A 15,059-nucleotide genomic window follows, 5' to 3' on the forward strand; every position below is an offset into this window, starting at 1 on the left:
ACTGCAGGCCCTTTATAGAAAGACCGTAATGTTTATCTTTTTAACTTTACTTCTTATTTTTCTGACTTGTACAATGAATAACTCTAAGGTAATGTAATGTTTTCCTTTTTTCTTTATTTCTTTATTTTATATCTAAGATTTGTAACAAGGTACCTGAGATGGTGCCAGGTGAGGCGACATTGTAAACTTTTCACTGTACTGTAATTCTATACTTGACTACACATGACGACAATAAAGGAAATTTGATTCTATTCTTCTTTTCTCCACTTTTTTTGAACAGCAACTGGGGACTGGTAATGAATGCTGGCCAGCCAGCGATGTCCACACCCCACATGATTTTTTTAAAATAGTGGAGAAAAGAGTTGAGGTGAGAGTTTGTACTAAAGCTATATGAGATCAGGAGCAGAATGGCCCTGAAACTGAGTATCAGTAAACCAGTGACGACAAGGTGTAGAGCTGGATGAACACAGCAGGCCAAGCAGCATCAGAGGAGTAGGAAAGCTGATGTTTCAGGCTGATTGATAGCACAGTTAATGACTGCTTCTGTCACTTTATTTGTTATTGAAAGTAGACAAATAGGACCGTAATCAGAGGAAGAAAACCTCTAAAGCCTACAGGTAAGTTGCAAGTCTTTCTCCATTTCTTGGTTGAAGTCATTGGGAACCTTTTTTTAAAAAGTTTCTATTTCTCTCTATTTTCACTACTGAACTCCACCTCACCCTCAACAACTTCTCTTTCAATTCCTCCAGCTTCCTACAGACTAAAGGGATAGCCATGGGTATCTGCATGAGCCCAAGCTATGCCTGCCTCTTTGTAGGAAACGTGGAACAGTACGTCTTCTGCACTATCCTCCACTACATCGATTACTATGTTGGCGCTGCCTCATGCTCCCCACGAGGAGCTCAAACAGTTCATCAACTTTACTAATATTTTCCACCCCAACCTCCAGTTCACCTGGACCATCCCTGATACCCCTCTCTCTCCTCTGGACCTCTGTCTCCATCTCTGGCAACCACCTCGAAACTGATATCTATTTCAAGCCCACCAACTCCCACAGCTACCTGGACTGCACCTCCTCTCACCCACCCTCCTGCAAGAATGCGATCCTCTACTCACAATTCCTCCACCTCCACTGCATCTGCTCCCAAGATGTTAGCGTTCCACTCCCGAACACCCCAGATGCCCTCATGTTTCAAGGACTGCGACTCCACACTCCCACCACACCAGTGGTTGAAAACACCCTCGACTGTAGCTCTTGCATTTTCTGCACCTCAGCTCTCTCAGCCCCTCCTTGTTTTTATTGCAAAGACAGAATTCCCCTTTGTCAGATTCGTTTTCGGAGGCCCTCATGGACTTGCTGCAATAACAAGACACGGACCGGTTTAGAAAAAACACAAATCCTTTTATTACCAAGCAAGTGCAAGCTGTGGAGAATCACTGTACTTAACCCAGCACAGAGTGCAGAGTCTCGCAAGTAATTCTCCCTGAGCAGCAGACAGTCCCTGCTTTTTATACTTTACTAAGTACATAATACATGAAACAATTTCACATTTCACAATGACATGACACATGAAACAATTATTACAACAGACAAAGACAGGATACAAAAGAATTATTACATCAAGAACATAAAAGACCAGGATATAGTATCGATTGCTAGTGAAGTGGCTGCTAATGGCAGGAGGTGATTTCAAGTTGTTATCGGGACCGATTGTGATTTCAAGTTGCCAGTGTGTCTGGCTAGACAAAGTTAGTGCCCTGGCCCCTTTGTCAGCGACAGAGGTTACATGCTTTAGAGGTCTCACACCTTTACAAAAGTTCCCCACCTAACCCTATTTGAAACAGTTTAATTCTAATTTTATTCAGTCAGGAAGCTTATGTGTCTGCATACCAATGTGTGGGGAGATAAGGAATTACAAAAGTTTTACACTGAATTCCTAGCTGGGCAGGAAGCTTCAGGGCAGTGCCTGCATACCTATTTGTAGGCAGATAAAAGACTTTGATTCCTATACTTCTATAAATTAAATGCAGATAAAAGACTTTAATTTATAGTAGTATAGAAATCAATGGGATGTTATCACACTAACATCTCATCTTGTCCTCACGTACCACTCCATTAACCTCTGGATTCAACGCATCATTCTCTGTCACCTGCAATCTGATCCCACTACGAAGGATATACTTCCTTACCCAACCTTATCTGCCTTCTAGGGGGACCTGCGTTCTCCGTGACTCCCTCATCTGCTCCATGCTCCCCACTAGTCCCGCCACTCCCGGCACCTTCCCTGCAACCGCAGGAGGTGCTACACCTGCCTCTACACCTCTCTTTCGCCCCCCCCCCCCCCACCTCACCTCCATCGTAAGCCCCAAAAGACCTTCCACATCAAATAGATGTTCGCTTGCGCATCCACTACTAAGTTCCATTGTATCAGTTGTTCCCAGTGTGGCCTCCATTATATCAGTGAGACCAAACTGAGGCTCGGACCATTTGTAGAACACCTATGCTTGGTTCGCGACAAACAACAACACCTCCCAGTCGCGAACCACTTCAACTCCCTCTCCAACTCCCTGGATGACATGTCCATTCTGGGCCTCCTCCAGCTTCACAACCATGCTACCCCAGAAACTGGAGGAACGGTACCTCATATTCTGCCTTGGAACCTACAACCCAATAGTCTCAATGTGGACTTACTAGCTTCAAAATCTCCCCACCCCGACCTCATGCCAAGACCAGCCCTCCCTCATGTCTGCCTCACTGACCTGTCCGTCTTCTCTCCCAGCTATCTGCTCCACAATCTACCTGCTATCAGCAACCTCCCCCCTCTCTCTCTTTATTTCAGAGACCCCTCTTTCCCCCCCCCCCCCCCCCCCCCCCCCCCCCCATTTCTGAAGAAGGGTCACGATCCAAAACGTCAGCTTTCCTGCTCCTCTGATGCTGCTTGGCCTGCTGTGTTCCTCCAGCTCCACAGTGTTATGTAAGACTCCAGCATCAGCAGTTCTTAATATCTCTATCATACTACAGTTACCAATAATTATATTTCTTCAACTAGAAGCCAAGTGGATTGTTAGAATTCATCAGATTGTGTATTGGTTTTAAGGACCACTGGCCAAGAAGGGTGTTTTTCTTTTGCCTTTGTCAAAATACATTCTCTGCGGAGTCATTTTTTACCTTTTGCATTGCTTCAGTGTGTTTGCATTTGGATTAACATGGCATATTGTTCTAATTTCAGATTATATCTTAGATCTTGACCAGTTTTGTCATGTGCTTTAGAAATTAGATTTGTTTTATGATAAATAGGTTACTTTTGTGCCCATTACAGAAACCTGCGGGAACTCTCTACTACTGGAAAGCAGCACAAAATAGTATCAATTGGACTTTTATGCTGATTTGTGCATTGTATGAAGTTTTTTTTACCATGAGGTTTATGCATTGCTTTCATATGCTTTTGGATTGGTTTTTCTTTTGAAAAATGCTGTTCTCAGTGCATATAGGTTAGCTTCTGAGGATTACAAGCTTCAGAACATAAGGAAGCAACCAGCACAGGTCTACATGAATCTGATAAGATGAACCAAAGTAAGTTCAACATTGGGTAAGGACATTAGGACGAAACAATTTCTTCGAAGAATTTACAAGTTCACTTGCTTCAGCAATAGAAACCATGTTGAAGACTAGCAGGTTCCAAAAGCTAGGCTTGCAGCAAAGATGGCTGATGTTTGTAAACTAACCCAAAAAGTCGATAGTTTTTCTGCCACCCATCACCCTGAGAAAGATAGAAGATGGGAGAGCGAGAAACACAGAAAATAGGTGCAGCAGTAGGCCATTAGGTCCTTTGAGTCACTATTACCATTCAATAGGATCATGGCTGATCATGCAGTTTCAGTCTCCCATTCCGGCTTTGTGTGGACCTCTTGATCCCTTTAGCCACAAAGGCCACATACAGCTCCCTTTTGAATATAATCTAATGAACTGGCCCTAACAGCTTCCTATGGGAGAGAATTACATAGATTTACAACTATTTGAATGGAGAAATTCTTCCTCATCTCAGCCCTGAATGGCTTACCCCTTATTCCTAGCCTATAACCCTTAGTTTTAGACTTCCCCAACATCAAGAATACTCTTCCTGTATTTAGCCTGCCCAGTCTCATCCCTACTCTGATACTCAAATTCTCTTGCTATGAATGTCAGCATGCCATTAGCTTTCCTCACCACCTGCTGCACCTGCATGCCAACCTTCAGTGACTGCTCCACCATGACACCAAGGTTTTGTTGCACCTCACCTTTTCCTAAACTGAGAAACAATTAATCAGGGTAATGAGGGGGACAGCTGGGAATACCTTGAGAATTTCCCCCCTTAGTCTGGAAAGGAAGGTACTGAGAGTGGATGTTAAAATCAAAAGAGCTGTGTGTTTCTACTACAACAAAAGGAGGTGTCTTCATTCAGAATGCTGGAATTCCCATGGCATAGCTTTAGGACTCGCTGGCCTTTGTAAGAGTGATTTCAGCAGGGGCCCAGAATCAAAATCCAATGGATCAAATTGTTGCTTTAACCACAATTATGGTGAACGTAATTGTGGGAGCAAGAAAGGTGAACATAGAACAATACAGCGTAGAACAGGCCCTTCGGCGCTCGATATTGCGCCGACCTGTGAACTAATCTAAGCCCCTCCCCTACACTATCCCATCATTATCCATATGCTTATCCAAGGACTGTCTAAATGCCCCTAATGTGGCTGACTTCACTACATTGGCAGGCAGGGCGTTCCACGCCCTTAACCACTCTGAGTAAAGAACCTGCCTCTGACATCTGTCCTAAATCTATCACCCCTCAATTTGTAGCTATGCCCCCTTGTACAAGCTGAAGTCGTCATCCTTGGAAAAAGACTCTCACTGTCCACCCTATCTAATCCTCTGATCATCTTGTATGCCTCTATTAAATCCCCTCTTAGCCTCCTTCTCTCCAATGAGAACAGACCCAAGTCCCTCAGCCTTTCTTCATTAGGCCTGCGCTCCAGACCAGTCAACATCCTGGTAAATCTCCTCTGCACCTTTTCCAATGCTTCCACATCCTTCCTGTAATGGGGCCGCCAGAACTGCACGCAATATTCCAAATGAGGCCGCACTAGTGTTTTGCACAGTTGCAGCATGACATCACGGCTCCGGAACTCAATCCCTATACCAATAAAACCTAACACACCGTAAGCCGCCTTAACAGCGCTATCAACCTGGGTGGCAACTTTCAGGGATCTATGTACATGGACACCAAGATCCCTCTGCACATCCACACTACCAAGAATCTTTCATCTTTCCATTGACCCGGTATTCTGACTTCCTATTATTCTTCCCAAAGTGAATCACCTCACATTTATCCTTATTAAACTCCATTTGCCACCTTTCAGCCCAATTCTGCAGTTTATCCAAGTCTCCCTGCAACATTCTTCCATACTGTCCACCTCTCCACCGACTTTAGTGTCATCTACAAACTTACTAACCCATCCACCTATGCTTGCAGCTAAGTCATTTATAAAAATGACAAACAGCAGTGGTCCCAAAACAGATCCTTGAGGCACACCACTAGTGACCTGATTCCAGGTTGAGTATTTTCCATCAACCACCACTCTTTTTACAGAAAGCCAGTTTCTATTCTAAACTGCTAAATCTCCCTCAATCCTGTGCCTCGGTATTTTCTCCAACAGCCTACCATGTGGAATCTTATCAAAGGCTTTACTGAAGTCCATGTACACCATGTAAACTGCCCTTCCCTCATCTACATGCTTGGTCACCTTCTCAAAGAACTGAGGTTTGAGAGACACGACCTGCCCTTGACAAATCCATGCTGACTATCTCCAATCAAATTGTTGCTTGTTAGATGATTTATAAATCCTATCTTTTATAATCCTTTCCAAAAAACTTTTCCTACAACAGACGTAAGGCTCACAGGTCTATAATTACCTGGGTCATCCCTACTGCCCTTCTTGAACAAGGGCACATTCGCAATCTTCCAGTCCTCTGGCACTAAACCTGTAGCCAATGAGGACTCAAAGATCAAGGCCAAAAGCTCCGCCACCTCTTCCCTAGCTTCCCAGAGAACCCTTGAGAAAAATCCCATCCGGCCCAGGGGATTTATCTACCATCACACCTTCTAGAATTGATAACACCTCCTCCTTACTAACCTTAATCCTTTCAATTCTAGTAGCCCATAACTCAGTCATCTCCTTGACAATATTCTCCTGTTCCTCAGTGAAAACAGGTGAGAAATAACCATTTAGCACCTCTCCAATCTCCACAGAGTCCCCACACAATTTCCCACTCTGTCATTGACTGGCCCTATTCCTACTCTAGTCATCCTGTTATTCCTCACGTACCTATAGAAAGCTTTAGGGTTCTCCTTTATTCTACCTGCTAATGTCTGCTCATGTCCACTCCTTGCTCTTCTTAACTCTCTCTTTAAATCCTTCCGAGCTAATCTGTAACTCTCCATTGCCTCATCTGAACCATCTTGTGTCATCGTCACATAAGCCTCCCTCTTCTGCTTAACAAGAGATACAATTTCTTTAGTAAACCACGGTTCCCTTACCTTATCGCTTCCTTCCTGCCTGACAGGGACATACCTATCAAGGACACGCAATATCTGTTCCTTAAACCAGCTCCACATTTCGATTGTCCCCTTCCCCTGCATTTTGCTAACCCATTCTATGCCTCTAAGTCTTGCCTAATCGCATTATAATTGCCCTTACCCCATCTATAAGGTAGAAAAACAAAGGATTTTTGATGAGAAGGGAAATAAGCCCTTATTCTTCAAATAATGCAGCTAAAGACTTAACTGTATGGCAGGATGTAGGAGTTATTGTATTTTGGTAGAGAAAGATATAACCTTTCTTTCACAGCACACATTGAAAGCCAAATTTTTAAAAAATGATCTCAGAAAGTGACTTAATGTCAAGAACAGTGACATCAGTGGGTTCAGAAAACAGCTGTACATAAGATTGAATTGACAGGGTGAAATTTGTAACTTCACCCATCATCACAGAAAGCTTAGGTGAAATTAAATAACGAAATAATTGCAAGAATAAGTTCCAGGTAACTTTTCTTTGTGAGGTAACCAAATCAATGGCTAGGCAGCATCCATCATCAGGGGTCAAAGTGATAATGTGAACCTTTCTTTAAAGAGATGTGAATAATCCAAAAGACACAGTTGCATAATTGAGGCTCAGCAAGTAGATTCAGAGTTAAGCAAATTAACACAATCATTCACCTTGAAACCGAATTGCTGTCGGAATTCTGGAGCATTGTTATGTCAAAAATAGGGTTGTGATAGCAGGTGGATGTTATACTCCAAAAGACAACTGTATTTAAACAGAATTAAGGTCCACCATTTAGTGTGAGAGCTTTATTTCAATTAGCTATATTCCGTAAATCTCTCGCACTACTAGTCATTAACTCTCCATATTTTTACAACCAATTCAAACTCAATTAACTCTTCACCTGTCCTCTGATTCTGTTAGTTCTCAGGCATTCCTTCAGACCATGTTGCATGGCAACAGAGGAGATGGCTCTATAAGAATTTATATTGATCTCACCCAATTACATTGGGCCATAAAACAAAAAGTTCATTCTGTGGTGTCAATGGATTAGAGCTTGGCGAGTCTGAGTGTTTTCTTCATAAAATTTGATGCAAACAGCATCTGTCAGTTTCCAGTTGTTGAGGAGTCAAAACTTGAGCAAAGTCATTACTACATTTTGATGCTACTACTTTAACTGCCATAGGATTGATTTCCTGAGCAGCAGAAATATTCCAGAGGGCAAGGCCAAATATCTTAAAAGGACCAGAAGGCATAATTTGTCATTTAGATGATATCTTGATCCATGATTGTCAAAAACAGGAATGAATCTTCTCACATTCTGGCAGTGTCAATTTTGGGGAGTTTTGTTGAGAATTTTCCTCAGGGTGACTTTATCTTGTGATCTACCACTGCTCACTACATTAATTATGCGTCCGGCCTCTACGACATCCTTCTTGTTGAATCATGTACTTGCAGAGGTGGAAGTGCTCACTGTTGCTAGGAACTTCCAATGTTCATGCCACAGGTCCATATTTAAATCCAGTTGCACATCAGTTCAAACATTGTTTTGCAATCGCACTTGAAAGAAGATAGCTTACAAAAAAGGAAATTGGCACTCCTAGATAACAAAGTGTGAAGCTGGATGAACACAGCAGGCCAAGCAGCATCTCAGGAGCACAAAAGCTGATGTTTTGGGCCTAAGCTCTTCATCAGAGAAGACTAGGCCCGAAACGTCAGCTTTTGTGCTCCTGAGATGCTGCTTGGCCTGCTGTGTTCATCCAGCTTCACACTTTGTTATCTTGGATTCTCTAGCAACTGCAGTTCTCATTATCACTGATACAAATTGGCACTTTTTTTCCCACCCTCATCAAGTGTAGGACAACTTAGTGAAGATTCTGATGGCATTGTGTACTGTGATCTGGTAAACCACAGGACTACCCTACAGATGACTGTTAGGTAAAGATTCCTTATCAAGAGATCCGACTCCGTTACTGGGTCTATGTCCACGATGACCTGCAGAAGTCTTTGAGATGGGATGCCATTGGAGAATCATGTCCGTACATCTCCCCCACAGTCTTTGTGAAGAAGTTTTAAAATTGAAGATTTGTGTTGATTACTGCAAAGTCTTATAAGGATGCTTTCTACTGAAGATTGAAGAAGCATTGCCAGTTCTCAAAAGTGCAAAGTATTTCTGCAGTCTCAATTTGGTCCAGAGCTATAAGTAGCTACCCATCGCTGAAATGATGGCACCAGGAACTTTATACGTACATAAGAATGCCATTTGGACTCTGCAATGCCTGTGCTGATTAATGTTTGTGATGTTTTGGCAACCCTAATTTTCAGACCTTCCTTGTGCACATGGATGACATACTCAGTTTCAGCTCAACATTTGGGGAGACCCTCATAAAAATAAACACTGTCCAGCCTGCTTGTTGCAATTTAACTTTACAGCAGTATTAACTTTTCCAGACAGCATGACTGTACCTTGGGCATTTTGTGATCAAGCTATTGCTCCAGATGATGAGAAAATCTAAGTGGTAAATGAGTGGCCCAGTCTGACACAGAGAGGGAACTACATGAGTTCCTTGGTGTTGCTAGTTGTGATAGGCGGTTCTTACAAGGCTATTTACAATTGGTTGTCCATTCCATGATTTACTGCCTTAATCAGAGAATTCTAAAGAAATGGTTGAGAAAGGATGTATAAGGTGTGATACTTCAGGGAGCATTACAGAAAGTCGAGTCCAACAATGTGAAGATAGCTGTTGCACCCTGAAGCAGAAACTTGTCTATCATCTGTATGTGAATACCCAGGTTTCCAGCTCCCTTTCATACTGGAAACTGACACCAGGTTTCTTGGCTTCGGAGCCATGATGTCACTGGTTCAATGGCAGCTAAACATGGCTATCACATATGCCAGCCAAAATCCAAAACTGATGGAGAGGAATATGAAAAATTACTCCAGTATGAAACTCAAACTGCTCCCTTTGAAGGCCATTTCCTAGAAGTTCAGAGCGATTCTGATGGTGCAGAGTTTGTAGTGTTTGCAGACAACAACCCAATCAGTGTCTTTTAAACATCCATCAATTTTAGGGCAACAGAAAACCAATTGGCTGAGCTCGTAATGCTTCAATTCTAGATCTGGTTTGGTCAGGTAAAAGTAACACACATGCCAATGCCCTTAGCCAGTTGACTGACTGCAAGAGGAGATCTCTCCCTGCCTACCTGGTAGGGGCTCCAGGTCTGATCCCTATTCCCTATGATGCGTAGACTAATATTCACCAGGATAACATAAAAGCATTCATGAATGAAATCTTTGCCATCTATCTGAAAATAAGATCTCAGATAGCTTCAGTTGATTGACGTGGGCTTTTTTAGACAGTGCCATTACTGCAGGCTCAACATCTGTCAACCAGTTGGGAGTCCAAATAGGCATGGAAACTGTTGAGGTCCTGGAAGAGGATCAGGGAGCAGTTTGGAATTCCTTATCAGCCAGTTCATGACAAAGAGAGAGAGGCGAAGCAAGTATTTTTCCTAATAGGCTCAAGTATTAACTGCTACTAGTCATGATTGAGCAGTACACCAAGTGATGGGAAAGGCAAATATCTTCCTGGTATGGGATTGCTTCTGATTTTGTGACTCCTGTTGAAATTGTCAAAGTTGTACTTTGGTTAAAACAGGAAGCAACTTCATCCTAGCACATGATCCCTGGTCTCAAAGAGATATCTGGAGATCTTGCAATGGATTTTACAGTACTTGACCCCAGCAGTAATGCAATCAAGCAAATTCTCATACTCCCAGTTGTCTCCTCCACATTCAAGCAAATCATTTCCACCCTCTGACCCAAAGGCATTACCTATAGCCAGAGTAGTAGTACATGATCTGTTTGCTTGTTTCTGTAGTCCACGTTGGATTTGTGGTGAACAGGGATGTAGCTTTGACAGCAAGATTCTTGAGGAGCTTTTCAAGTTCTATGGCATTGCCAAATGCCACATCACCCTTACCACCAAAGAGTAACGGACAGTGTGAACAATTCACCCATACACTGCGTGATCATCTACATACCTTGCTGACTAAGAGTAAACAAAAGTGGTCTGAACACACTTTGGAGCTGGTTTATGCTGATGATAGCACCCCACACTTGCCCACAGACTATTCTCCGCACTATCTCTTCTTTGGCTGAGATCCAGTCCTTCTTGTGGACCTTGAGCTCACCACACCTTCTGGTGGGGATGGTCAGGTCATTAATTAGAGAGCAAAGTGTCATAAGAAGCTAAGTCAGGTTTTCGAGATGGCGTCTAAGAGAACCAAGAGAGAAGTGCCAAGAAGCAAAACATTGAACTATCATATGGCTGTCGCGACTGACCTTCAGTTGTCAAGGGTATTATTGTGTAATTGGAATATCAGGGGTCATACTAAGATGCAGCATGTGTAGGAACATGAACTCCAGTCAAAATTAAGCCACGCCCTTACATACAGAAGACCAGGAAAATAAGAGAGTTCTGTCTGTCTCTCTCACCATCCACAACAAGTACAAGAAGCACATAGTCACTAAACAAATCCATCCCTTCATTTTAAAGTAATTGCCAATCAAATACAACATTGGCTAAGAATCAAAACAGCTAGTGGTGGATTGAATTCTGTTGTTCATCAAGCTAATAGTATGGTAAGTCAAGGGGGTTATATATTGAAAACTCCAGTTACCTGTTATATGCTACTGGAGAAAGCAAAAATTACGCTCAATAACTAAAGTAAAAGAATAACTTGCCTGAAGATAAAATGAGTAAATAAAATTACATTATTAATATCATTTATTAAAATGAATGTTAAATAGGCCAAAGTAAGAGTTTGTTTCAGTTATTTCTGCATGTATAATTTTGCAGGAGCAGAATATAATTTTGTAAAAATGGATACCAATAATTTGGGGACAACATATGATTATTCTTCAGTCATGCATTATGGGAGGTAAGTGTAAGATTAGTATCTTTCATTGCAATAATGGAGCTATGTAATGTGGGAAGATTGAATTTTAGATGCAAAACCAAAGCTATTTTCATAATACAAATAATTAAACACATCTCTATGTTTAGAGGTAACACGGTGTGAAGCTGGATGAACGCAGCAGGCCAAGCAACATCAGAGGAGCAGAAAAGCTTGACATTTTGGGTTGGGACCCTTCTTCAGAAATGGGGGAGGGGAAGGATATCATGAAATAAATAGGGATACAGGGGGAGGCAGATGGAAGATGGATAAAGGAGAAGATAGGGTGAGAGGAAACAGACAGACCAGCATGGGCTAAGATCGGAATTGTGGCAGAATTTGATGCGAAGCTTCTCTCGAAATCAGGAGATTCTCACTCCATCTTTTTTGATTTTTTTTTTAATCAACTTGTTCAGACACAACACACTTCTGGAATAGACGGGACTTGAACCTGAGTTAGGAACAGTACTACTGCACCACAAAAACCCCTATTGCTCTGTCTTTTATGCTTTTAACAAGTGCTGAGATGAGATGGATTATTGTTTGTCAAACATCTTGTTAATGATCAATTCATCTCATTAACATTCAGCTTCTAATCTTATCAAACGTGCTAAACAAACTAGATATCCATGATCTACAGACACCAGCTGCACACACACCTCATCTATGGATATTTGCAGCTGGTTTCTGTCAAACCCTAATGACCGGATTCTCTCATACGCACGTACAGGCACAAGCACACAAAGCACAGACTTGCATGACAGGATGCACTGTTAACTAGCTTTGGAAGATTGCAGCTTAAACATTTTGTGTGCAAGCACAGGTATCCAGTTTACAGAGTGGACCAGGCTCACTTGTTCTCTCAGCGCTCACTCACTTAGTCTAGTCCCTGTCTGCATGCTCGCATCATCCATGTTTTGCCCTACTTTGCCAATTAGCACAGTCAAGCAACCAGCAGCTTGCATTGCTAGTCAGCAGTCAAGAGGGTGGATATCTTTGTATATAGCAGTGGCCTACATCAATCTCACACCCATACCATGTGCCAACAACTAATGTGGCAAACAAACTGCATATGTCGCACGCAGGCACCATGTATGTGAAAGTCTTAGGCAAGTAGCCCTTGCCAAAGTCCATGGAGGCATCCATCAGTCATGGGCCCCAACACAGTCAGTCAATGACAACCTCCCATTCCAGTTGAGATGATAGGCCATGGTCAGGCATCCAGTCGAGGTGTTCTCAGTCAGGGGATTCGTGCCTTTGCAGTCTGGGATGTAGGTTATGGTCAATCCTCTGGCAACATTGCAGCCAGTCCACACTGTTAGGGCTAATGTGATCGGAAAGATGTACAGGCATCCATGAGGGGTCAGGGTATTTATTGTCCAGTGTTGTGTGGTTGGGTCACTCTTGTGGGTGAGCAGTTAATCTGCCTAGTTCATCCATTTCAAATAAGGGGGAAGTGTGGAGGGGGCACCATGGTGAAGAAAGGGGTTGCTACAACCAGGGAGAATTGAGAACATATCCTTTGGGACTGGGGGAAAGCCCATAACATTTGTAAAGGAGGTAACTGGAGCTGCAAGAGAGAGATATGGTAAAGCAGGTTCAAAGAGCAATCTGGTTTCAAGGTAGTGAATGTTTATGACCATTCCTGGTGCTATTGGCTGCTTTATTGATGCTGATGTTAGTATGCTTGTCCTCCCAGCCAAATAATCCATCTCAAACAGATTTTACGGTACTTCTCAAGAACCTTGAGGTGGCATCAATATGTAGTACACATAGAATCAAACATTACTGCCTTACACAGAAGTTGATTTATGTGGATCTTTGTTTTTGCGTTTTGCAGGCAGTAGCTAAATGTTCCCAAAGCAAAAACAGAATTTGGTAGTCCAATGTAAAATTGTATTCTGGGTGGAAATTTAAATATTTATTTTTCTCATTGCAGATATGCTTTTTCTAAAGATCGAAGAAGTGTTACCATTGTCCCTAAACCTAATCCAAACATATATATTGGACAACGTTATGGGATGTCTAATCTTGATGCTTTGAAGGTTAACAAGCTGTATAATTGTGGTAAGTGTGATACGTGGATTCATTTATGTGAACTTCATCAATATGCTAAATACAGACAGAATTTTCAATCCAAACATAAAATAGAATAATTTAATTCCTGTTCATAGCTAATTTAGCAGTTGATACATACAGGAATTCATGGGAGTTAAAGGTTTATTGACTGCATTGTTAACGTTAAGTACATACATGCAGTATTTTGAGCATATATCAAGAGAAACATCTTGGAGTGCATTTTCCGCCTACTCCCCTCCCCCCAGAATGAAATTTAAATGTAATTATAAATTAAACATTTCATTCTTGTAGTTCATCATCTAGGAGTGGCCACTTGTTAAGTTGGTTTAATTTATATCAATGGTTTCAAAAGAGTATTAGGGACACTTCTGAGAACTTGGATGTTGGTTAGTGAGGAGGTCAAAATATGTAATGTTGCATTCAGTAAATAAATCTATTATTAAGTAAAAAGAATGCCCTTTGGTTTCCTATTTCACTGTTTGGCATCAGGGATGAGTTAACATCATCGCAGAGAATGGTTACCTAAAGTTAGAGGTTATTAAGAAATTAGAAATTAAGGGAAATATTTTGTTTTTCAGACAGAAGTTTATGATCTGAGATACTTTTGAGAAGACTGGTTGAAAGCAAATGTAAATTGTCAGGGTGATTATAGGCTAATGTTCTTTAAATCTGAACTTCAAGAATACAGCAAAAGTGAAGTGGGCAAATAGACAAGTATTATAAAGAGACCTTAGATATTGCATAAGACCATAAGAAATAGGAACATGACTAGGCCATTTGGCCCTTTGAGCCTGCTATGCCATTCAACAGGATCATGGCTGCTCAGACGTTCCTCAAGTCCACTTTCTTGCATTTTCCCCTTGATTCGCCACTGATCAGTCTTAAAAACTCACAAGGACTCTGCCTGCACAGCTCTCTGCAAAAAGCTGTTTTCAGTTTATTGAGTTTATTGAGTATTCTGGAACAAATAACGTCTGACAATGGACCATAATAACCTGGAAAACAGTTTCAAGACATAATGTACCAAGTGGGGGGTGACCCATATCTCATTGTCATCCCTGCATCCATACTAAAACAGTTTATCAGAACATATAATACATACTATAAAATCAATAATCACTTAGCGCCAAGCAACAAAGCAAGATTGCTGCATCACGTTGCAGCATTTTGTGCAATGCTGATGGTAAAGTGAACAAAGTGTGCTCAGAAGGCAATTGTGCAAAACTTTACCCATCAACCAATGTCTAACCATTCTGAAACACAGGACTTATTTCTTCAGGACAGAGGAGGTTGAAAGAGATACACAATGAGAGAAACAGTTAGAGAACTATCAAAATTGTGCTCTGAGCCTTGAGTATGAGTTAGAAATCTAAATCCAAACCCATAGATACTAGCAAATGTTTCTAAAGTATGCAACCAGCTCAGATCATATCAAGTTATTC

At 41.8% G+C, this 15,059-nt stretch overlaps 1 protein-coding gene across 1 annotated transcript in view; it reads left to right on the top strand.

Annotated features, from left to right (window-relative positions):
- LOC125459483 (embryonic protein UVS.2-like) overlaps nt 1-15,059 on the top strand; it is a 41,436-nt gene that overhangs the window by 10,414 nt on the left and 15,963 nt on the right. The window contains exons 3-5 of the mRNA XM_059652223.1: nt 9,373-9,522; nt 11,442-11,523; nt 13,478-13,605. Coding sequence (XP_059508206.1) covers nt 9,373-9,522; nt 11,442-11,523; nt 13,478-13,605 — 360 coding nt within the window. The remainder of the gene's footprint in view (nt 1-9,372; nt 9,523-11,441; nt 11,524-13,477; nt 13,606-15,059) is intronic.

The sequence above is a fragment of the Stegostoma tigrinum genome, chromosome 17 (assembly GCF_030684315.1).
Source record: "Stegostoma tigrinum isolate sSteTig4 chromosome 17, sSteTig4.hap1, whole genome shotgun sequence".
Lineage (NCBI taxonomy): Eukaryota > Metazoa > Chordata > Chondrichthyes > Orectolobiformes > Stegostomatidae > Stegostoma > Stegostoma tigrinum.